The 26,369-nt window shown below is 28.4% G+C and overlaps 2 protein-coding genes and 2 pseudogenes across 2 annotated transcripts; 2 read left to right on the plus strand and 2 right to left on the minus strand.

The window, feature by feature from the left end:
• Positions 1-4,602: 4,602 nt before the first annotated feature.
• LOC149061297 (52 kDa repressor of the inhibitor of the protein kinase-like) lies at positions 4,603-7,168 on the minus strand (annotated as a pseudogene).
• A 772-nt stretch (positions 7,169-7,940) lies between these two features.
• On the minus strand, positions 7,941-10,620 carry LOC149061298 (uncharacterized; annotated as a pseudogene).
• Positions 10,621-21,638: 11,018 nt separating this feature from the next.
• Positions 21,639-23,865, plus strand: LOC149061299 (uncharacterized). The gene is made up of 3 exons (XM_089217606.1): positions 21,639-21,826; positions 22,605-22,849; positions 23,093-23,865. The coding sequence occupies exons 1-3, from the start codon at positions 21,639-21,641 to the stop codon at positions 23,863-23,865; spliced, it is 1,206 nt and encodes a 401-aa protein (XP_089073732.1).
• A 667-nt stretch (positions 23,866-24,532) lies between these two features.
• Positions 24,533-25,797, plus strand: LOC149061300 (uncharacterized). The gene is made up of 6 exons (XM_089214931.1): positions 24,533-24,584; positions 24,773-25,069; positions 25,148-25,255; positions 25,332-25,433; positions 25,495-25,578; positions 25,745-25,797. The coding sequence occupies exons 1-6, from the start codon at positions 24,533-24,535 to the stop codon at positions 25,795-25,797; spliced, it is 696 nt and encodes a 231-aa protein (XP_089071057.1).
• The last annotated feature ends 572 nt before the right edge of the window (positions 25,798-26,369 follow it).

Genomic DNA, 26,369 nt, shown 5'->3' on the forward strand with positions numbered 1-26,369 from the left:
TATATTACTTATATTAATTACGATATTATAATAGGTATTGAGATAATATGTTTTCGATATTTCATATAAATAATATTTTATGCTTAGGTATAGGTATAATATATATTTAGATGTATAAATATTTATTATAATAAAAACTAATAGGTAATAAGAATAACAATATTAACATTTCGAACAGAATACAATTATAAAATTAAGTTGAAAATCTTGAATATCTGTAAAGCCTTTTTCTTGAAAATGTTTTGAACATATTCTAGATCCACTACTCGAGACAAAATCTTAACATTTACCATTAATTAAATCTAAGTGGTGATTCATTTCTTTTTGGAAAACTAAAGAAGTTTATATTTTCAGATTGGCTGCAAGTTGCCCTTTTCTTATCGTTATTTGAATTGCATCCAAATACAGAACAAAGAACATTTTACCCCTAAAATTGTGCCATGTGAATAATTTTCAATTTTATTTTTTGATTTAACAATAATTTGTTGTGTAAATATAATAAAAACATCGAACAGCAAATTTAAAAAGAATGAATCAATGGTTTGTATCACGTGGGTAAGTGCCTAAACTATTACTCACTTCTTCATCTAAAATAATTTTTGAAGATGAGCTTATCTCCGTTATACAGTTTTTCTTTGTTGTTATGTGAAAGTTGTCAGTTGCAATTTAATATTAATGTAATTTTTCCAGCTCAAAACGACAAATACACTCTTGGTCAGTGATAAACCTAATACATTTATTACATAAACACCAATTGTATGCATTCATTTTAAAATGACCCTCTAAATGTACCCGCATATCTGGTTAATTTGTACCTGACTGAATATCAGCCATATAAATATCGTCGACAGTGGGCTCAAAAGTATATTATACTGTACATAGACGGATTGACATATTTAAATATTTGTAATAAACTGTCAAAAACAAATAGAAATCGTTATAAAATATATTTTGCTCATGCAATAACACTTCTTATGAATATAATATAACATAATAAAGTTACTTATAACAATGCCAATTTTATATAAATTACGTATGTAATCAACAAATTACTACCTCTTATTAATTGATAAAATAAAATGATTATCATATAGTATAAATTAAAATTTATAATACGTAACTTTACCTCGTAAAACGACGATCGTTTGTCAACATAGAATATGTCTTATTTGGATGAAAACATAATATAAATATCCAAATACAGTATTGTCATACGACCGTTCATTGTTGTGTCAACCATAAGTTATTTATAATAAAATTGAATATAACAAAAGTTATAAGTAAATAACTTTGATCGCGTCAACATTCCTGTTAAAAATAAATATTCAAGTATGTATAGGTAATTGAGTAGGTATACTACCAGTATAGTATACCATAGGTAGCATCTATGATAAATAATAATAAATAAACAAATTAAAAAAAAAAACTATTTATTTAACGAATAACATTAACATAATATAATTATAACATAAACATTAAATTTAAATAAATAATATTATACACCTAAATCACTTAGGTCTTTACGCCAATAACATCTGCAGATTCATCAATGATGAAGACTTTTTTACTATAATCATTAACCAGTATTTCGTTGAAATCAATTGCATCCAATACATTATCTTTTACTACAGACATTACATGAATGCTTCAAGATGGTCTTGATTTAAAGAAGACCGTAAACAGTTTTTAATTATTTTAAGCTTGTTAAATGCTCTTTCACAGTTAATATGTGTAACAGAGAGTGTTAAAACAAATTCTAATGCAGTATACAAATTACCAAGGCTGGGCAAGTTAACTTTTTTTTTAAACTCGTTGAATTAAGTTAATATAGAAAAAAGTAAGTTATATAAGTTTAATGTTAAAAGTTACCTCTATTTTTTTTAACTTGCAAACAAGTTAATTAGAAAATAAAAGTAACTTAACTTAGTTAAAAATAAGTTACTTTTTTTAGTATAAAATTAATAATTATACTGCCTACTTTTTTTAAGCTAACAAGTAACAAAATAATTCATTAAATGTCTTAAATATTTTAAATAAATGTATGTAATAAAGTTATTTACTGTAGGTACTTACTTATATTTGTATATTATACTTTAATCAATGATGAAATCCAATAAAATAATATAATAATTGTTATGTATTTGTTAACGTAAATGATCTACAACCATGCCAAATATTATTTATTAGAATATAATAAGGTACTTGGTTACACAATATATAAATATATTGTATAAAATATTATTCAATTAATAGTAAGAATACAATATTTAATCAAACTATTTTATTGTACTTTACCATTTTAGTAGACAGTAGTTACCTTATACCTAGTCCTAGTGAGGTGTATTTGCCATTTGGTATATCATATTAATATCAAAAGTAAAATAATGCAATCAAAAATTAAGCTTTTCAACATTCATACTTTAACTATCATTATAATAAAACCATGATAATTTATCCAAACATTTCAAAACACAATTCTTTCAAGTTTCAAAGAAAGCAGTATGAAACTATGAAAGCTAGAATGTGAAAAATAATTTTCGACAACAAGGGACAGACTCGAGACATACCTACGAGACTCAACAGACTATATTTTGTTTATGACTTTATGTCCACTACTCCACTACCTATTCTATTACAGCCCGCATTTATTGGGTGGTTTATTTAAAATTTGAAATGAATCTGTGTCCCAGGTATTTATTTAATTAAAAGTAAATACGATGAACCATGAACCACTCTATTACCTATACGGGTTTAAATTATTTACACCGACGGGCTAAGTTATCTCTGTAATTCTATGAATGTATAAAATATAATAATAAGTAATAATATTAATAATGATTAGGTAATGGTTGTTGAATGTAAACAACACACCCTATAGTATGTAAATTATAAGTAAAATTATTCACACTGTAGTACAGTAGACGCTGAATAGGCATTTTGTATTACTAGCATATTCGTTCTATGTAGTAGCCTATAGGACGATTAGTCGTTGTTTTATATTACGCCTCGGAGCACTATAGTTATTCGTATCAATTATACATATTATTATATTTTTACATATATCCGATCTTATTATTATTTGCCTTTAGCTTCAGTGTATCTGGTGTACTTCAACAATTTTGTATCATAATTATTATTGGTAGTTTTTGATTTCCCACGCCCTATAAAAAAGATATAAATATTTGTCACTTAACATATAATATAACTAAGTATAAAAACAACATATTTTATCATATTTTTATTTATAACTTCTGAATCCATTTTATCCCAATCCAGAGAAAAATCTTCATCATTATTATACATATTTTAAGTATTTGAATTCAGGGGCTTTGTAATAATATCATATATTTTTGAAAATTGGTTCAATTCAGAAACTAATTTCTGATGGTTTATTAATGATAATTTTGATAGTATTTTTAATGCTGATTCTGGTAGATTGTCATTCTTTGCGTGTTGAAAATTCTTTGGTAATAAATACTGAATATCAGCTATAATTTCCTTATAACTTGTAAATCTTTCAATAAAACTGCTTCTTAATAAATCAATGCATCGAAAAACTTGTTTACTAAACTTATCGATAGGATTTATAATAGGTTCATCTGAAAAAATTTCATCGTAATTGGGCTTCTCTTGTCTAGAACGCATTAATGGTAATCATCTTCCACAACTATACTATCATTCTATTCAAAATCTGTAAATTTATCATTCATATTTTTTAAGAATTTCCCTACTTCAATGACAATTTTATCAAAATTTATTTTTTCAATTTCATCAATTGTATTTTCTACCATTAACCAACCAGTCAAAAGATCTAAATTACTAAACTGAAAATATGCTGATGTATGTCCAGCAGAATCAAAAACTTTAAGAAATAAATGAGCTGTTCAAATAACTTGGAATTCACACAATTTATTTTTTAATGAAGTTGCTTCATATACTTATATTATGGATTTTTGATCAAAGTTTTTCGATGAACAAATAAAATCTAAGGCACTAACAATAGTTTAGTATAAACAATCTTCTCCGCCCAAACCCCATTTAAGAGCTTTTTCTCTGGATCACCACCTAGTTTCCCCAATTTTTGGAGCTTTCAAAATACCTAAAGTTTCTTGATTTTTCTTCCAAATGTCTATTCGTTTATAAAAATCAGAAAAGAAAGTGCTCAAGCGATTAAAGAACCCAAATAAATTTTTAGCTGCTAAATTGTCACAGGTATCACAAATACCTTATGTGCATAGCACCAAACATAAATACTGTTTTCATTTTGTTGCTTAATAAAAGACTGCAAACCGTTAAACTCTCCTCTCATGTTAGAAGCACCGTCAAATGATTCACATAAATTCACATGAATTATTTCTTCGAATTGTTTTTTTTTTCATATTCATCACATTACGTTTGATCAAATATTCAATCAGATGCGGATCCAGTCTATATTAACGGGAGGGTTGGATTATAAATATCTAAATATATTAACTATTTACCTACCGGTAAATTCGAGTATATATTTATATTTTATAATATTATAAATATGCAACAATTGCTTATTTATTATAATGAATATTTTTTTCTTAAGCTGAATTGAATGTATTAAATAAATATATATTAAAATATATTATCATAGTAGGTAGTTGTAAATCTTATAACAAACTCCAATATTCTGTTTGCTGATTGAGTAAATATGTCAATGACATCATCATGGTTTATCTCGACATCTCGATGATCGTGTAATAATGCCAGTCCATTTAGTCGTACCTCTGATATTCTCGACCTCATCCATGTTTTGATTCGTTGTAATGATGAAAAATTCCGTTCAGCTGTCGCACCTGTAGCTGGTAACGTGATAAGTATTTTTAATAATACATAAATTCCAGAAAAACAGTACGGGTCACACCGTTTGAGAGCTTCTAAATGTGATGAAGGTAATTGTTCGTCTTGCAACCAATTATTATGCCAAACTTCAAATTTACCCATCAACGTAGATTCTAAAATATCTCTAGGTATATTTATTTCACAAACTACTAAGTCACCGAATTGATTAATTACGTTTTTTATTTTATTGTTTAATCTACATTTGTCATCAAAAATAGATTTTATTTTAATTATGTTGGGCAGCACCACGTCTAGATCATAAACTGACATTAAATCTTCGTCGAATCTAGATTCCAAATAATTTAGTAAATTATCGAGGAAAGGAATAAAGAGCGTTACTCTAAAATATTCTTCAGCATATTATTTAGTTTGAGGATTTTCCCTGTTTTTCATTACTTTCGATAATCTTGGCTTGTTTATCCCTCCTGAAATTCTCAAGTTAATTACCTGACTTTCTGCGGTTTTAAATATTTTGTTAAAACAGTTATAACTATTTTCTCGTTTATTTTTCAAAATACAAATTACATTTTTAATTAATATTATAGCGGAAAATTTATCTCGACTTTTGGACTGCAATAATTTACTGATTGGAATTGTTATAGCTAACATTTTTGAAACAGTTATTAATGTCAAAATAAATTCACCAGACGATGATGATTTAGATAAATAAGTTGCTTTAGTTGCAGTGTTTATATCATCCCAATCTGATATTTTGTTTAATGCCTCGAATATAGAACTTAACCCCGTGATAAATTGTAAAACACAATCATGTTTTTCCACCCATCTTGTTTCACATAATTAATGCAGTGATGATTTTAAAGTATTTTTTTAAATATAACTTTTTTTTGCTGATGTGTTAAAAAAAATTATAATTTCCGTCATTATTCCGAAAGCATTTCTTACGAATTTTATTTTGCATCCTTTCATAATCGACATATTTAAGGCATGACTAAAACAAGTGTATTTGATTGCATTTTTCATTTTTGCAAGTGTTTTAACTGCTCCACATTTTTTGGATAGCATAACAGAGCATCCATCTGTTGTAATTCCAACGCACTTTTCAAATGGTAAATCAAGTTTATCTAAAATACTTAAAACTGAATTTCCTATAATTTCACCAGTAATTTTAGGTTCTACTTCCCCTACAGTATTTTTTATAGTTTTCTTGATGAAAAACCCGACAAAATCTTCGTATACTTCGTTTTTATATACATATCGAATAACAGTGACTAACTGAGATATTTTTGATATATCAGTAGTTTCGTTGAAGATAACACTGTAAAACTTTAATTGTTTTACTCTTTCCAACACATTTTTTAATATTAAATTTCCCATAATAGAAATAAGTTCATTCTGTGTCGTTTTACTAATGTAAGTCGCTCTAGACTAAGGAGTTAAAAGATGTTTTTTTAAATCTCATCACCAGATGAAATTCTGAAATTTAATAATTTCCGTTATTTTCTGAGGGATTTTGAGTATCGTCAAATAGTCTAACATCATCACGATTTCCTCGATTAGGTATTTTATGTTTATCAAGAAATATTAATGTGACAATTATTGGTTTCAACCAAGGGCTATTTTCTTTAACTTGTTCGCAGTGAGCTGTATTTAAAGTATTAATAATTTTAATTTGAGGATTATTAATAATATGTAAAAATGATTTATCATCCTTAACGACGTTTTTATGGTAAATATTTCTGCTATGAGATTCTAGGTAACTATCCTTTCCAAGTAGTTTAGCAAATTTGATTAATGGTTCGGTTACAAGACACTTAAGGGGCATTTTATTTTTTAATCCAATGCCAGTATTAGTATGATTAAAAACTGAAAAAAAAATACAGAATAAAACTTTCATAGATTTCGATACGACTAGCCAAAAATATTTTTCTAAATGCCCTTTATTTACGAATCTTTGTTCAATATGACCACATTTTTTGTGAGTAGAAAAAGAATAGTCATTACTATTTGTGGGTCTCCAGTGATTTTCAATAAGTTGTTTTTTTATCAAATCACTAATATGAGATTTTGAGTTTAAAAAATCTATATCTAGTGATTTATTTAAATTAACTTCAGATGATTGTGGTTGAAAAATATTTAATTCATTTTTACTTTAGATATTGGTAAAGATGACTCACAGTTTAAAGATAAAGAACTTGGATCAACAGCAATTGGATCATTAATTTTCACACATGTTATTCGATCATTATATATTTTCCTCAATTGTTATTTTATCATTATTTTCCACAATATTTATATATTTCTTTTTAAAAAATTGTGTAATATCGACATTTCTTTTTTGTACAATAAATAAATAAAACTAATTAATAATAACCCTAAAACTCAAAAGTCACCAACTAAATTAAAATAATATATCACGTCAAAAGTAATTGCGAATGGTATATGCGTATATTATGCGTGTGTATCGACGGTTGTCGAGTGTCGAACAAAATTATCTTTAATCTTTATATTCGAATTCTATCAGTCGTCAGTCACCACAACAATTTTGCTATTATGCGGATACCAATGAACAGATAACCAGTAATTTATTTAGATGATTTATTTCTGACAGTCGAATAATATGGAAAATATTTATAGATATTTTTAGGACAAAACCCTATGTGCCACTCAGCCGTCACGCGTCAGCTGGCAGTCGATGTCGTCGTCACAGAATAAAGATACCGTCGTCGTCCCTCAATTGGTCATAATATTGCTATCAACAATTTATAAATGTGTATTATTAAAATAAAATACGACGATTTGTAACTGAATAATATTACAATACATTTACAATAATTTACACAGGAAAACACAAAATATTAAATTTAAATAATACTGCCAAGGGGGGGGGGGGCAGTCGCCCCTATCGCCCCCGATTAGATCCGCGCCTGTATTCAATACTATCATTATTTGTAGCTTCGACAAAACTTTCAACAGCAGAAATATGTACTTTGCTAATTTCATGAGATTCTACAGTTGCATAAATATTTTTTAAATTTGTGCAGCCAGTAGAAAAATTGGTTGATGATGTAATGAAAGCAATACATATACTGCAATACAAGTCTTTAATCTCATTATTTTTTTTCACATTTTAATGTCAACCATTTTCGCAAAACGGTTTTGCTTCTCTGATCCTCCCTATTATAAAGTCTGGAAAGAGACCTTGAAACATTATGGAGTACAGTCAGTTGACAAGGGTGTTGTTTCATGAAATCCATTTTTTGACTTATAGAGCTATTTTGGGGGATCGCAAATGAAAATATTTTATCTGATGTAATATCTTCCTCAACCTCCTGTAACGGTATGTCGGTATTGGACTGGATAAGTTACTTTCCTCAGTTTGTTTTTTAGCAGTTGAATTAATCTGAACAATCATAATAAATATTAAATATTAAAATAAGTAGTAAAAATGATGACTATTGACAAATATTATAAAAACAACATAATAGAAATTAGGTAGATCATATGTAACAAAACCACATATTATATGAGAAGGTATCATTTAAAAAACTTTACTCACCGAAAAATTTTCTGCTACAGTTTCAACTAGGCAACTTTGTTGCGTTACACAATCATCTAAATATTGATATTACAATTAATAGTATAAAGTAATTACATGCTATTAATATTTAAAAAAAATTAATTAATTAATTAAATTCAGTTAACATTTTATTTTACAGATTACCTATTAAATATTTTAGGTTAAGTACTAATAAGTTATTAAATATTATTTTAATCTATAATTTAATATTAAAATAAATTATGTAATATACTATAATGAAATAAATAATTAATGATTAATGAATTAGTAGATTGAATTAAATATAGTAGGTATACTAAATTCTCTATACTTACCAACAAATATGTTGCCGACTCGATCCAAAAGAATTTTTTTTTTTGGGTCATTGGCAACAGTCTTCAAATTTATAATTTCTTTCAAACGAAGCTTTTCAGCTCCGCCTTTTGATTTTTTTCCATAATTTATAATGGTATTAAAACTAAATCAATTTTATTCTCACGATCAAAATCGTGGGAATACAAAGCTTATCGTAAGAAAGCTTAGAAAGCAATTCGTATCATGCATTCATATTGGCTATTATTATAATAACTATAATCTATTTTAAGACTATGTTTTCAGGTATTCTCCGCCGGCAGTCGACCGCTGATAGCACAGCGGTATATTTACGATACATTAATATATTATAATTATAGACATTCTACATAGACTAGCATATTAGTATCAGTATGTTACGTAATACCCAGGGAATCAAATTTCTATACAATTATCTGTTTACAATATTTATAATACAATACAGGGTGGGTTATTATTACTTATTTTGTACCGGCCCGATGAATATATTATTATGGCACCGGCACACTGGAATCTACGAACAGAAATCCGGTTTATTTATTACACATATGTCGTACAAGAAAACATTAATGTTATTAAAAATAATAGCAATAATTTATAATACAATCATTACATTTGAATTCAGAATGAAAAATCTATATCCTTAACCTATCACCTTGGCCGTGTCCTAATATTATGTCCCACTTGAGTTTTATTTATTTTCATTTACATTTTTGCTGATAAGTGATAAGGAATAATTTTTTTGTCACGCCTGCACCGAAAGTTTGGTTTTCGACAACGGTTGAAGCGTTCGAAAGCGTCCTTTTTCCGTCCAGCGGGCGGTAAAGTGGAAATCCCCAAAGTGCCGGGCGGAAAAGAGGAAATCCCCAAAAGTGCCGGGCGGAAAAGAGGAAATCCCCAAAAGTGCCGGGCGGAAAAGAGGAAATCCCCAAAAGTGCCGGGCGGAAAAGAAGAAATCCCCAAAAGTGCCGACCGCCGGGCGCGTATCCCCTGCACAACCAGAAATTAAAATGTATACCTACCACGGTTCTTACAAAACATAAACTTTTGGTTACATCTTAAATGTATAGTATAACCTCCTTGCATGACGCATAAACATTTAAACATATTTAATTTGCACTGCTCCTAGATAAGTGCGTCGAACGATGCGTTAGTAAATGTCTTCCATGAAATTGTTTTTGTAGAATAGTCTATAATTGTTGCATAGATCCCTGCATAACCTTTTCCATGAACGCAGGGGCGTGACAAAAAATAGTATGTGTGGCTCGCGCGGGAAGGCCATTTCAGTCTTGAGCGAAATGCGGCACACGACGCCCGCGACTGAAATGGCTCACTTCCCGCCCTTGCCACACAATATACTATTTTTTTAATTATATGTTTCTTATATTTATTTTATATGATAAAAGTAATACTCAAAAAAATAAAATAAAATAATATTCATATAAATCCGAGGCCCTCTAATAACGGAGGCCATAGGCAGTTGCCTATCCTGCCTAATGATGAATATGGCCCTGTTTAATGCTATTTTTGCCCTATCGGCTCCAATCTCTAACTTGATTTTTTTAATTAGCATCCATATTGTTGGATGACTATATGACCTACCAAGTGTATGAAGCTACTTCCAATATATTCTTATCGTCTATAATGGATAATACTAAAAGATAATAGTATCTAGTTGACCCAACTTAATAAAGTCGCCAACAAACGATAAACTAAACCGATAATAAATAAACCGGACTTTTGTTACCCGGACTTTTATTACATTGGACTTTTTTCACGGGTCTTTTTTACCGGACTTTTAGGTAGAATACCGCGCACTGTGCTACAGTGCAGCGGGGCCACGCGCTTTTGGCTTCTCGTTTAGGCCCCGCACTCACACACATGAAAAATCCCAAGTTTTCTTTATAAGTACAACGATTCACATATATTACATATTTTATAATTTGAAATTTTATTAATTAAATTAAATCAAAAACGAAATAATTGTACAGTTACACTACAGTGTATACACGATAATAAAAGTGTTCTAGTGTAGGTACTAAACAAATTGTATAATATTATTGTTATCAAGCTGTTTCCATAGAATGATAATGGGGAATATTTTTCCTGTTTCTAAAATTAGAATTTGTTCACAATAATATACGTGTTTTGTTATCTGATTAGCAGGTACTTGCGCGGCTTAGGCTATTATAGTGTAGTTTTACCAATTACTAAATATGATATTATGTAATGATAGAATATCTGAATATGGTTACAACTGACAACTGTCAACTTACAGTTAAATGTTAATTATTACCATTTATTACCATCGCGGTCGTTTCTTTATCATTTTATATATTTCTATTTTCAATATTATCTGACAATTAACATTGAAAAACTTACAAATTTTTACCAATTTTAAATAAAGGAATTGTATCTATAAATCAAAGATTCACCCAATCAGATCATTTTAACAATTATTTTGGATTTCTGTTTGATATTGGTAATCTATCGACGGCTGATTCAAATATATTGTTAAAAAGTTGCCATGATTTACAGATTATGTTATAATAGGGGAAAACATGGACATAAGTGGAGTAGAATTGTATGATGAACTTTGCCTTCTTTCAGAAATAATTGATAAAGGTACCTCACCTTTAAGAGTCTTACAAAAAATCCTTTGCAACAGTGTTGGTGATGTTTATCCTAATGTTGCTATAGCATTAAGGATTATGTGAGCATTACCAGTTATTACAACAGCAACAGCTGAAAGATCGTTTTAAAATTAAAGTTGGTAAAAAATTACCCAAGAACAACACTAAGTCAAAAGAAAACTACAAATTTAACAATAATATCTATAGAACGTGAAATAGTAGACGGATTGGACTTGGATGATGTTATTTGCACATTTGATGATCTCAAATCAAGAAAAGTTAATTTTTAATTATTGTTATTTCTGTCGTTACTTATAATAAATAATTGTATCAATCTATTATAAAAATATACAGCAATTTAATCATAGAGAATATCTACTTGTGTTTAGTGCTTTGGTGCAAAATGGTTATGTGAGGTACTGGTAAAGGTAATAAGTAAAAATACTTTACATACTGAATAAGGGTGCCTGCAAAAATGTAAATAAGAGTATGGGACCAATTTAAAAATTCTGATAATACAGCACATACTATTTTTTTTCAAGTTATATATCAATTATTATTAAATAAAATAGGAGAGAGGCCATGACTCGATGACTCCCTTCTGGCAACCTTGGTTTTGAAATGGGAGAGGTAACGGAAGTGTACCTACCTAATAATTGCCTTTCGGTGGAATGGATGAATCTTTTTTGTGGGCCCCGTAAATTGTAGGAACAGCCCTGAGTACAGGGGCCCAGTCCGCCCTTGAACGAAGTCACTCGATACGTAGGTATGTACTATGTACAGTAGCAGAGCAGATGGACTTCCTTTTTTTTAAAGAAATTAATGAAACTTTAAAGGTGATGTCGAGGACAGAGATTCAGAAGAATCTTCAGTTCAAATTAGATTCAACAAATATTGATCAAAATTCGAAGTAATAAAATTATTTTTAAATAGTACTTATAAATCGGTGTGTATGTTAATATGTTAAGTACTTATAAAATGGTATTCGGACAAAATCCCGCCGGACGAAATCCCGCCACCAAAATCGGGTGGATTTCATCCGGCGGAATATTGCTGGCGGGATTTTGTCCTAGACTCCTTGGAAATAATTCTAATGAAATTACGTAACGCGTTACAAGCAAAGTAACGCCGTTACAGTAACGCGTTACTTCCGTTACTTTCGTTTTTTATACGTAACAAACTACATTAATTTGGCGTATAAAATACTTATAATTTAGTGTAAACACATTCAACAATATTTCGTTTAATTCCGGTTAGAAATAGTAGAATAACCGAATATTATTCGTGCATAAGTAGAGTAGAATACGAATATTATTCGTATATAACTAGAGTAGGGACAAGTAGGGTAAATAAAATTATTTTTAAATAAAGGTTACAAATCATGGGCATAATCTCGGGGGATGGATCTACCCCATGCTTTATTTTTTTTATTGCTAAACAATAGTTAGATATAAATATATTCATATATTCCTTAAGGAATTTTTTTTCAGATCAACTGAAAATAATTTTTACACCACCCCCTCCCCTTATAGAATTTCCTGAGAATACCACTGTTATAATATATTTTGTATGAGAACACTTTTATTTTTAGATTCTGAGCGGAGCGATGAATGTATTGATTTTACCATGATGTGTGTTTTTATTTATTTTTTTGTGTCTGTCATCACGTTTTGGGGCAGTAAAAATGCTTCGATTTTTGACTTCAGTACCTCGTTCGATCAGAAAGTGAATCAAGTTAGTACTTTGGGAGGTCAAAAGTCTTTTTAATAATCGGGATAAACAAACTAAAAATTGATGAATAAACGGGAATTTTTATGCACAATCAATTTTCGATTATTATTATTAAATAAAATTAATATGGATAAAAATATATTTGTTGGGTAGAAAAGTTTGAAAATTTAATATAAGGCTCCTAAAATATTTTTAAAATTTATAGAAGTTAAAAAATAAAAGAAATACATAGGCACGATTTTTTTTACAAATATTTAAAATTCAAATTTTTACGTAAAATTGATACGTAAATCTAAAATTTGAAAATTTAATACAAGATTCCTTATAAGTTTGTCAACCATTATCAAAAAAAAATATCTAAAAGTAAGTCAAAATAAATTTTTATGTATGAGAGTTTGAAATTTAAATTTTTACAACATTGGATATTCACTAAATTTCTTATTTAGCAAATTTCTTATTTTGGAGTAACTCTAAAACAAATGACCGCAGGTACTTTAAATTTTCACTGAATGTTTATATAAGCATTTGTTATACTATAATTATCAAATTGAAAATGTACAAATTATTTTGTAATTAACAATTTATAAAATGTTCAACTTTTATAGCTAAAGATTGAAAATTTAAGACAAGGTCGCACATAAGTAATTTAATCTGTAACTAAAAAAATATATTATTATATTAACACAGTTTTAGATTCTGAACGGAGTGATGAATGTATTAATTTTACAATGATGTGTTTTTTTTTTGCTTCAATTTCAAAATTTGGGGGTGGTTTCTGATGTAAAAGTGAATATCCTTGGTGCATTATAGAGGTCAAAAGTTAACATTTTCCAACAGTTTTCAAAAAAATCGAGAAAAAAAAAGCGGGTAAGTCGTGGATGTCGCTCTGCTGTACAGTAGGTTACTGTAATGGATGAGATTAAATTTGAATGCAATGATAGGTATCATTGTATACGAAAAACGATTCTGAACGAAGATGATTTGTCAGTCTAGGATATATTATATTTAAATATTGTCATAATAAATTATATTCTATTTTGAAACAAATATTTTATTTTTCAATTAGGACGCATTTTGCATAAGGTATGGTTAATCAATTTTTCCAAAAACATTGCATGTAGTTATCATAATTCATATTACCTTATATTATCATAGATATACATATACCCGGTTTGAGGATAAATCGTTATCATTACGCGATTTCATAAAAATTTAAAACTCAAACGCTCAAAACATTTTTCCTATAATGACGCTTCAAATTTTCTCTATAGCTATTTAAAACAAAACTTATGGAAAACTTAGTGTTGAATTTAATAACCTTAGATATAAATACAAACAATTTTATGAATTTTGATCTATAAAATAATTTGCAAATATTCATGGTTTTGACGAATTTTTGTCAATATTTGAACTTCAAATGCTAATAAAAAATAATTGTTCCTATAATTTTTTAATCACTATAAGAATAACTTATGAGAAACTTTGTATTAAAATTTCAATATTTTGATAGGGCCAAAAAATTTTAGTTGTCTATAAATATCTCAAAAAAAGTCAAAATATTTTGAAAATTAAATCATGTAAAGAAAATGCCAATTTTAATAACTGGTAAAATTTTCAAGTATCTACTACATATACTTTTTGAATAATAACAAATATTTAAAATCGTTTGAAGATAAATCGTTGTCGTTACGCTATTTTGTAAAAATTTAAAATTCAAACGCACTTAAAACTTTTCCTATAATGATGCTTCGAGTTTTTTCTATAGCTACTTGAAGGAAAACTTATGGAAAACTTAGAGTTGTATTTTTAATCCTTAGTTATATACACAAAAAATTTTATGATTTTTCAACTTCAAAATTACTTGCAAATTTTCACGTTTTCGACAGATTTCGTAAAAATTTGAAATATAAACGCTTATAAAAAAAAATTGTGACTTAAGATTTTTAATTTTTTTTTGCTACAATAAGAACAACTCATAAGGAACCTTGCAATAAATTTTCAAGTTTTTTTGGTCGTCCAACATTTTTTTACCGGCACTTCAAAAAAAAAATTCACAAAGAAATTGAAAATGTCAGTGGTCTATAAATAGCTCAAAAAAATTTGAAAATTTGAAAATTTTATACAAGGTTCCTAAAATATTTCTACAATAGCAGTTGAAAAATAAAAGAAATGCATAGTCACATTTTTTTTTTACAAGCATTTAAATTTTAATTTTGACAACATACGTAAAAATCACGAAAATTCGAAAATTATTTTAAGCTAGAAATTCATAAAAAATTATCTTTTTAAATCTAAGATTTGATAATTTCTAATAATCTATAATATATCCTAGACAGATAAACCGTCTCCGTTCAGAATCGTTTTTCGTATACAATGATACCTATCATTGCATTCAAATTTAACCTACCCTAGTCAGAAGGTCACCCCATCCCCTAATGTACAGCAGAGCGATACCCACTTACTCGCTTTTTTTATTGTTAGTTTAAGCTAAAATTCGGACGAAATTACATATTAAATGATCAAGGATAACGATTTTATTTATTTTTTTAAATAATTACAATATAATAATTATATTATATATAGTAAAAAATGTATTAGACTGACAAACCGTCTCCGCTCAAAATCGTTTTTCGTATACAGTTTAATACCATCCATTATAGTAATCCACTTGTAACTTGCTGTAGGTGCAGCAGAGCAACATCCACTTTCCTACTTTCCCACTTTTAATTCTTTAAAATTTGTGTTTTCCATAATTAATTTGATGATACTTTCAAAAAAAGGCACTTTAACTTCATTTGGAAGTTATGATCGAAAACTTCAAAATTGATTTGTTATTCAAAAAAACCGCACACACCCCCTCTCGCCACCGTTGTATTGGTATGGATCCACCCCCGGATACCTGATTATTTATTTTTTATTTTTAATGGGCCCTACACATAGAAGTGCAAAAAAAAACGAACACAATAGCTACGTTAAACTTTCATTAATTACAAATCAGAACTCGGTCTGCAGCTTATTACAACTAATAATCGCGTATTGGTTGTATTCCCATATATATTATTATTTATTACCTATATTGGTTATATACCAATATCGGTTCTAAAATGTTCGTGTGCATTGATACGATGTGGCCCTCGATTATTCGCGTAGAGTCTATAGTATCTAGCTACTATGTAGTTTAGTACGTTCCCAACAGTCAACGCCTTAATAACTAATTAACTAACGAGTTGCGAGCGCGTTGAGTGCATATATAGATACATAAGATAGATGCATAAGATAAATGCATATCTATGGTCGATATAAATTATGCAATGGTCAACATGTCAACACAGACGCAAACGTATAACATGAACATCCACGGAATAATCATGCGCATCACCCAAAACTACGACACGCGCATCTACGAGTACATCATCTGAAATGAAAATACAGAATACCTACAATAGAGAGTCTATAGATTTTAGTGTATTCACTGTATTCCGTATATCCGTAGGTAGGTATAGCGTGTACAACTGTAGAGTCTATATTATTGTTGATAGTTAATACGTCTATAATATTTTATAGGCATTATATTATTATCAATATATTATATTCATAATAAACAAATATAATAATAATGTCATTAATGTACTATTAATATTTTAAAGAAGTACCTACTATGATAGATCAAAATATTAATAATTTATCTAGTCATTTAATAACAACTATGTATGAATAGTAATATACCTAATTAAAAATGTATAATATATACACCATGCTCAATAAAACATCAAATAAACTGTAAAGGCCGATGCACAAGTCCATGTTTTTTAACCTAGAATATAATTCAATCATTAAATTTGTATGTATTATTATTAAAAAAAAATATGTGGCCCACAACAACTTCTACCTATATGATGTGGCCCAGTTTTCACAAAAGGTTGGACACCTCTGTTTAAATTTTAATGTACATATATATAATAATTTTGGTTAGAATTATATAGTTGTGTACCTACATCAAAATAAATGTTTATCAATATTGTTAAATCTTAACATCGATGGCTAAAATAAAAATGTTGTAAGTACGAAAATTTTACTACTAAAAAACTTCCATTTTATTTCACAATAATCTAATATTTTACTAAGTAGTTTTAACTATAGATACTATAAGATTAAAATTTTTATTTTAAGGAACAATAATAATATAATAATAATAATAATAATAACAATAATCTCTGATGACGCTTATCGTAATCTATGTGCATGCGAGCACGACACACTGAATTTACAGGCGCTCTGCTAAAAATACTCTCTCCGCCACATTACGACTTTTTTATTAGTTCATTATTTAGTAAGATATTACTATAATATGTAATGATTATAATATAATAATAACGAGTCAAATAAACTACGTCCGCGTCAGCTATTATAATATTCATTTTCGTCCGCCACGAAGAAGGCAAACACGGAGTAGGTTATTAGCGTCGTAAGCTCGTAATAATTGTTCGCTGTATTAGCTTATGCAATTATTATTTATTAGTTAACAATAATTGTTTTAAAATTTAAAAGTGTTGAAAATATAATTAATTTATTATATAAAACGACACCATAATGGCATAATGTCATAGTACATAATATTTGTTACACCAGCTTGTTATTGTAAATGTAATATTTCGCGATCCTTTATATCTGTAAAATACGTAGGGCTAGGAATTTGATGGACTTTTCATTTTTTCCAGAGATTTCTGGTTGCTGTACACTGTTCAGTGCTCGCTTAGTTACAAATCCGTAGCAACTACGTGACTTACTTTTGAATGAAAATAAGGCGAATTTTACATGAATTTATATAAAGAAAAAATTGTTTTTTTTTCGGATTAAAAGAAATCCTAGTTGAAGTTTTGCATATACGGACAAATTATTTTAATCACTTTTATTTCAATATAATTAATTTGATCAAATAGTATTTAAAATTTATAATAAATGTGTTAAAAATAAAAACAATTTACCTGCATTTTTTTAGTTCATTATTTAGACTTTTAGAGTCTTTTAGTTCATAATATAGTACATTCCCAACCCTAGTCATAAGGTTAACAATATATAAATTATAAAGCAATGTCAATCTTATTAAAGGTTAGGTACAAACGATTGAGGTACATAAAGTTGTAATTTTTCAAATTGGTGGCATTTTAGCCATTTCTCCAGCCCCCCTACCTGAAATAGGTATTACTTTTTGAGGTTTCCTTTACAAACGAAAATTTTGTTTTTACAAATCTTTACAAACGACTTACAAACCCTCAGTAATATTTTGATGTACAATTTTCAAATTGGTGGGGCTGTGGAAATGTCCGTATTTATTTCAGGAGAGTGATACATTATGATCTATAAAACAATATCTAAAACGACATCTTTCTCTTCATTATTCACTCCCGCCTGGCATAGAAGGTCTGAAATAAACATTGCAGTTATGTTTAGTTGAAGTTTTAGCTATACAATATTTATTTGAAAATTTAATCAATTTATATTTAAAAAAATATTAAGAACAAGTTACCCACATAAAATAAGATTTTATTAGTTTTTTTTTTTAAATTTACTTTTAGTTTAAAATTATATATTGTCTAAATTACTTTTTTTCCTTATAAACTACAGCTGTAATATTTTCTTCATTTTCGAAGAATTCATCAAAGTGCTTCTTCTTCTTTTGCTTTCTTTTATGTTCTACATTAACATCTTCAGTTTCTGTTGAACTGGTTGAACAAAAAATAGGCAGTTTCATTTTTGCTTCTTTGTAATCATCAAAATTATAAAAATAAAAATGGATCATTTTTTATATATTAATATTATTTTTAATTAAAACAATTATATTTATAAAATATCAACTTACCAAAAAATTTACGTGGAATACAGATATGTGTTGACCATGAAGTTGTAGGTTTTTTTTTAACTGAGAATACTTCAATGCATTATTCCTACCTGGTCACTGGCATTTAAATTGTTGTGTAACATCATCAGTCAAAACCCAATTGCATAAAACAACTTCCCCTGATTTGTCTTCCAAAAACTCAACAATAATAAATGTATATTTTTTTTTGTTTTATCTGGTAACCATATAATGTACTCTCAAATAAAAATCTAAAAAAAACAAACAAAATATTTAGTTTGATTTAGATTTTTAACATCAATCTCATTTATATTATAGGTAAACAAAGTAATTTAATATATGTACATATTTTAAAAAATGTATAAGTTTTAATTTTACCTGTAATATTGAGAACTGTGCAAAATAATTTTACCCAATCTTTTTTAACATCTGCATATTTTTCTGCTTGCTTAACAGATTTGTGTGATGATAAATATAATTCATAATCTTTATTTTTGACTATGAGTGAATTATTTTCTTGAACTAACCAAATACATGGTATTGCCAAAACAATACCATTGTCCAAGGCCGCAATGGCATACAACTTATTTAAATTATTCATTCTAAAAGGAAAAAATATATTAATTGACTGTGTAAATATAATTATTAAAATATTACATAGTTAACTGGATACATGAAGCAAAGTACAGACAAAAAAAGATTTCTCTGAGATGTCTTCAGATGTAGCCTATATTGCAGCGTTTCCCAAAGTGTGTTCCGCGGAACCCTAGGGTTCCGTGGACTATCTCAAGGGTTCCGTCAGATGTATGTGATGTCTGAAACATTTTTTGTAGTACTGTTTTTTTTTAGAAAAAATGGGGTTGAGTTGGAAGTAAAGACACATTAGGGTTCCTCAAAACACAAACTATTTCCTAAGGGTTCCGCGATTCTAAAAGTTTGGGAACCGCTGCTATATTGTATTAGAACTTCTATTAAGTATGCATTGTAAAAAACATTTTAAGCATAAGTGCCAAGTGGTGAAATATTGTTAGTTTGTTCAAAATTTAATTATTTCGTGACTTTATATAACCAATCATGTTCTTCAATATCAAGTTGGTTCTACAGAAAGCAAAAAAATATCCTCAGATTTACAATTGTACCATATAAGTGATGTAAAGTATAACGCATGCTATTTCCCTACATCTGAAGACATTTCAGAGAAATCTTTTTTTTGTCTGTGCTTTTAACTGACAATTTATATATTTTTTTCTTTTAGAATGAATAGTTTAAATAACTTGTATGCCATTGCAGCCTTGGGAAATGGTAAAGTCATGGAAATACCATGTATTTAGTTGGTTCAAGAAAATAATTCATCCATATTCAAAAACAAAGATTATGAACTATATTTGCCATTACACGAATCTGTTAAACAAGTAGAAAAATATTCAGATGTTAAAAAACATTGGGTGAAATCATTTTGCAAGATTCTTGATATTATGGGTAATATTAAAACTTAATAATTTTTAAAAATATGTACCTATATTAAACTGCTTTGTTTACCTGTAATATACTCGTAAATGAGATTGATGTTCAAAATCTAAATCAAACTAAATATTTTTTTTTTTTTTTTAGATTTTTATTTGAGAGCACATTATATTATTACCAAAGAAAACAAAAAATATATACATTTGTTATTATTGAGTTTTTGGAAGACCAATTAGCTGTTGTTCTATGTAATTGGATTTTGACTGATGATGTTAGGTACACAACAATTTATGTGACAGTGGCCAGGAAGTAATAGTGTACACGATGTAGGGAAATAGCACGCTTTATACTTCAGTACTTCACATCACTTAAATGATACAATTTTAAATCTGAGGACATATTTTTGCATTCTGTGGAACCAACTGACATTGAAGAACATGATTGGTTATATAAAAGCACGAAATAATCATATTTTGAACAAACTAAGAATATTTCACAATTTATGTTTAAAATGTTTTTTTACAATGCATACCTACTATGTTACTAGAAATTATAATACAATCTTCCTTATTTGTACTTCTACGTTTTTTATTTGAAATTCTGATAGTATAATTTTCAGTTATGATAGTAGAGTACTGTACCACAGACTCATTAAATAGACTATTGGGTTAACACATTCAAACCACAATATTATTAATTTTAAATAATTGAAGTTAATAGGTACATCCAGGCTGGTGCAACTCTATAGGGGGTATTTACACCGGTAATCGGGAATAAAGTCCCGGAAAAAAAGTCAGTTGTGCTTCGTATTTTAGTGTGTAAGTGTATAATGAATAAAATGCTTGTACATATTATATATTTGTCATCTACCATAATAAGTAATAAATAATAGAAAAAAAATTTTACTAGAATATTTACCAAAATACTTATTCTTATACTGCAGTTGTACAGTTGTACTTTGTACTTATTGTAGTGTGTGATGTATAGGTAGGTATAAAATAATTTGTTATTTACCTATATTAATTTGTACACTAGAAAATTCCCCATTTCCGAACATCAGACACAGTCATGATATAGGTAATAATGAGACTGTTGTCAGTCTTTTAGATGATATCGTATAATATCGAGTATTATCGACATATCGTATCGTATCGTTTATACGTTTGTTTTTAAATTTTATATATTTCGCAGTTTATAACAAGTTTAAAATTAAAAAATGGAGTTTGAGTTAATTAATTCTAATAAAAAATACCCTCAAGTTGCGCATAAGGGATTTTTGTACAATTTCCACAAAGAATGCTCTAATTTTCTTCGTTGGAGGTGTTCAAAAAACCGCTCTATGAAGTGTCCATGTTTTTTAAAAACTGATTTAAACATAACTAAGCCAACTTTGATTTCTGTAAATAACGATCGGGACCGGTCCAATGTGTGATCTACAGATAAACGGCTATCTGTGAAAAAGCGTTGTAGGTACAACGTGTGATCTACCGATAACAGATACCTATTATATTCTAACGAAAATATAATCACGATCGCTCACAACGTGATAATTACAACCCACGACCACATGAAGATAGTGAAGAAACTTCAAATTGTGAAAATGAAACTCCGGTAGAAAATAATGGAAATAGAATACAGCGACCGCGCGTGGGTATTTGGTTTGTGGTGTAGGTAATAAAGACAACAATACTAAAGGTCGATTTTTCATTGTAGAAAAAAGGAATCGAAAAACGCTTATACTAATAATAGAAAGCGAGGTAGAAATTGGTATAAAGATTTAAAGCGATCAGTGGCGAGCATATAGTTCTCTGAAGAACCGCGGATTTATTCATCAAACTGTATATCATACTGAAAATTTTGTGGATCGAATACTAGAGCTCATACTCAAACAATAGAGTCGTTGTGAAAGTTAGTCAAGTCCAAGTATAATATAAAAGTAAAAGGCGCATCTCCACTATTATTAGACAGCCAACTTAAAGAAGAATGGTGGCAATTATACCACCCAATACAAACTAAAATATTTGGTGATTTTTTTTATCAGATTTAAAAAGTATTTTTGCAGTATGAATATAACAAGCGAAATTATAGCAAGTTAATTATACATTGGACCAGCCATATTTTATTGGTAGATCACACATTTGGACCAGCCGTTTATCGGTAGATCACACATTGGACCGGTCCCTAACGATCATGTGCATGAATCAAATGAAAATCTTATTTCTGCGACTAAAATAAAAAATCTAATGGTGGAAAAAACTAAATTAACTAACGATTTACCTGCTCAAATTTTCGCGGAAGTGGTATCAAACGTACCCCGAAGTATACTCGCTGAATTGCCAAAAGAAGAGTATCTAAAAAGAACAATCAGAAACCACAGATGTAATGATCCACCTAAACCTACTTGTGGAAACGAAATAATTATTGAAGGTACATAATATTGTAAATTTTTAAAAATAATTTTTAATTTATTTTTATTTAAATTAAGTACCTACCTACGTTGAATGAATTATTATACTAAAAATTATACTAAACGTATCTTAATGTTTTAACCTAGATACTCTCCAGTTGATTATTTTATTAAATTGTATTTAATTTAATATTTTTCACATAATTTTAAGTCATTAAAAATACATTTTATTTTTTACACATATTTTTTTTTTAATTTACTAGGAGAGTATCGGGAATATGGAAATCAAAGATTTTTGCTGTATGACAATGGCCCAAATTCTGATGATAGAATTTTAATGTTCGCCACTGATTTGTCTTTATTGGCCAAATCTGATACCTGGTTCGTCGACGGTAATTTTGGCCTCGCCCCGGGATTTTTCAAACAATTATACGTCATTCGTGTTCAAATAAATTGTCAATCGACACATAGAAAAATTCAGAAACTTGGTTTGTCTGGTATTTATAAAGAAGATAATAATTTTCGAAAATATTGCGGTATGATAGATGGTTTAGCTTTCCTACCACAGGATAAAGTACTGGACGGAATGACATGTCTAAAAGAAATAATGCCTCCAGATGCAGAAGACCTTTTAACTTCTTTTGATTCTTATTATGTAAATGGTACCTATAGGCGTATAGGTTCAGCTTCTACCTTGCATTTTCGAAAAATTCCACCTATATTTTCACCTTCCTCGTGGAATGTACATAATGCCACTTTAGTAGGGGGGCATCGAACAAATAACATGACAGAAGGATGGAATAACCGATTTTCAAAATTTTGTGGACATAAGCATCCAACTATTTGGAAATTAATTAGAAAAATAAAAATGGAAATATCCGCAGATGAAGCGAAATTAGCTTTAGATGCTGTAGGAGATTCGAAAACTGTTAAAAAATGTCTGCAAAATGTATGTATACAAATACAAGCAGACAATATCGGTGTATTAGATTTCTTAACAGCCGTAAGCCATAATATAAGGAAGAGGTGTACCTAATTATAATATTACATTTTATAGCATTATTATTATAATTATATAGGTACCGTAAATGTATTTATTATTGACTATTTATTACTGTATTACATTTTATTATTTTATTATATGACTTTTTATGTAACTTTAATGTATTTTTCAATACAATTTTACCATATTTATTATTTATACTTAAATTTTGATATATTTTCATTCATTTTTATCGGGACTTTGTATTAAATTAAATTAAACTATATTTTAATATGTGATTTAAGTAAATAATTAACATTTTTTATGATATTATATGACTTTTTATGTATTTATATATTTATCGGGACTTTTTTTTCCTAGTGTGGGACTTTTTTACCGCGACTTTTTTTCCGCGATTCATTTACACCATATAGTTTATACTACGCAACCACCGCGCACCGGTAGCGCTGCACAGCACTGCTCATTATCAGCTATTAACTACGCAGTAGTGCAGTACGCGGTAACTGTCAACTGATTACGACTTGTCGAAATTGGTGAGTGCCACGCACATGTTTTTCATGAGTTCGGTTATTGCTAAATTCTAATTTAGTTTTATATTTACTTTATTACTTACTATATAGTTACTCATTTACTTGTTACTGAAGTACAACATTTATTTGCTGAGTATCATTAGGTACAATATTAAATATTTTATTTAATAATGCCTCCGAAGAATGCCTTTAGATGTGTTGTGGGTGATTGTAAATCAAAAGGTATGTACTTTTTCGATTTATGTACAAACTATATTAATGTTAAGTTTTACTTATCTATGCATTTTACTATAATTTATTAAGTAATGTTTCATAATATTCCAATATTATATAAATGGGATTATGGTACATAGTTTTTATAATTTTTCAAACCTGGTATATTAAGTTAGTATTATTTTAACTTCATTTAGATGTGATATGTCATCGGTTTCCAAATCCACGTACAGATATGGAAAGGCTTAAAACTTGGATGAAAATTGTTGGATTAGAATATGAAGATCCCAATTTAGTTTATGCCAAAAAGTATATTTGTTCTCTACATTTCACTAGCAATTGTTCGAGTATTGGCACCAAACGACTTAATGCAAATGCGTTGCCGTCACTGTTTTTACCTCAATGCAATAAGAATGAAATAATAGAATTGGATACTTCCGTAATGTCTGGTATTATTGAACTAGATACTTCACAAACAGATAATAATGCCATTTGTAAGTATAATTCATTATACTTATTTATACAAATAAACTATTTATGTAGGTATAAGTGTATTAATTTTTATATTTTAGTTGTGGACAGTATACATAGCAATAGGAATGAAATAATAGATTTGGATACTTCCGTAATGTCTGGTATTATTGAACTAGATACTTCACAAACAGATAATAATGCCATTAGTAAGTATAATGCATTATATTTATTTATAAATATAAACTAACCAACTACAATTGTATATTAATGACTATATTTCAGCTGTGGAAAGTATTCAAAACAATAAAGATGACCGTTATGACTTAGATACATCAGCGATGTCAGGTATCATTGACACGCCATTAGCTGATTCAGATTTGATTAGTAAGTTTAGATTTAAATGTAGTTTTGTCTGTTGTATGCTTTTCCACTAAATACATTACAGTGCATGATATTAATGTAGATATTAGTAACAATGATAGTTCCAAAACATTTCCAAGGCCAGTTCCAAAGAAAAATAATAAGACTGGTTAATAACTTTTTTTAAATAAATTATTTGTTAGAATTTATCCATCAAGTATTACTTTATTTAATGTTTCCAAATAGACTAATTTATTGAATCAGTTCCAATACTCATTACTATATATAATCATTTGTTCATTATTTATCTAATATAAATTGGGGTACTTTTATAGGATTATTAGCAAATATTGGTGTGGAATGTCAGACATTCTATTCCACGATGTAAAAAGTTGTATTCAATCACCAATAAACTAATTAAGAAACAACGTCGGTCAGACATTAACAAAGAACTATTCAAAAATAGATTAAATTAGGCAGAAAAATTTGCTGATTCCTACATTATTAATAAATTGAATGGAAAAGTAACGGCTGCAGCATCACTTTTTACCAAATTACAACTTCGGGAAACAACGAAAAAAATAAAAGGTCATAGATTCACATTGGTAGAAAAAGTGATGAGTCTTTCAATTTATAAAAAAAGCCCGAAATGCTATAGATTTTTATCAGATCTTTTTACGCTTCCATGTAAACGGACGTTGATAAATAATTTTATTAAGCTCTGTATCTATTGGTCCTGGAGTTTCACCTGTGGTCTTGCAAGTTTTGAAGGAAAATGTAAAAAAAACTGAAACCTTCTGAACGGTAAGTTTCTTATATAGCATCAATAATTTTAGATTTATAAATGTATAAAAAGTTTATTTGATATTTAGGTATTGCTCTCTTATATTTGATGAGATATCATTAAGTAGTGGACTCAATTTTGATTTTTCTGCTGACAAAATAGATATTTTTGTAAAT

Source organism: Diuraphis noxia, unplaced genomic scaffold (genome assembly GCF_037042655.1).
Source record: "Diuraphis noxia isolate RWA-SAM2 unplaced genomic scaffold, SU_Dnox_SAM2 contig0001, whole genome shotgun sequence".
Taxonomy (NCBI): Eukaryota; Metazoa; Arthropoda; class Insecta; order Hemiptera; family Aphididae; genus Diuraphis; species Diuraphis noxia.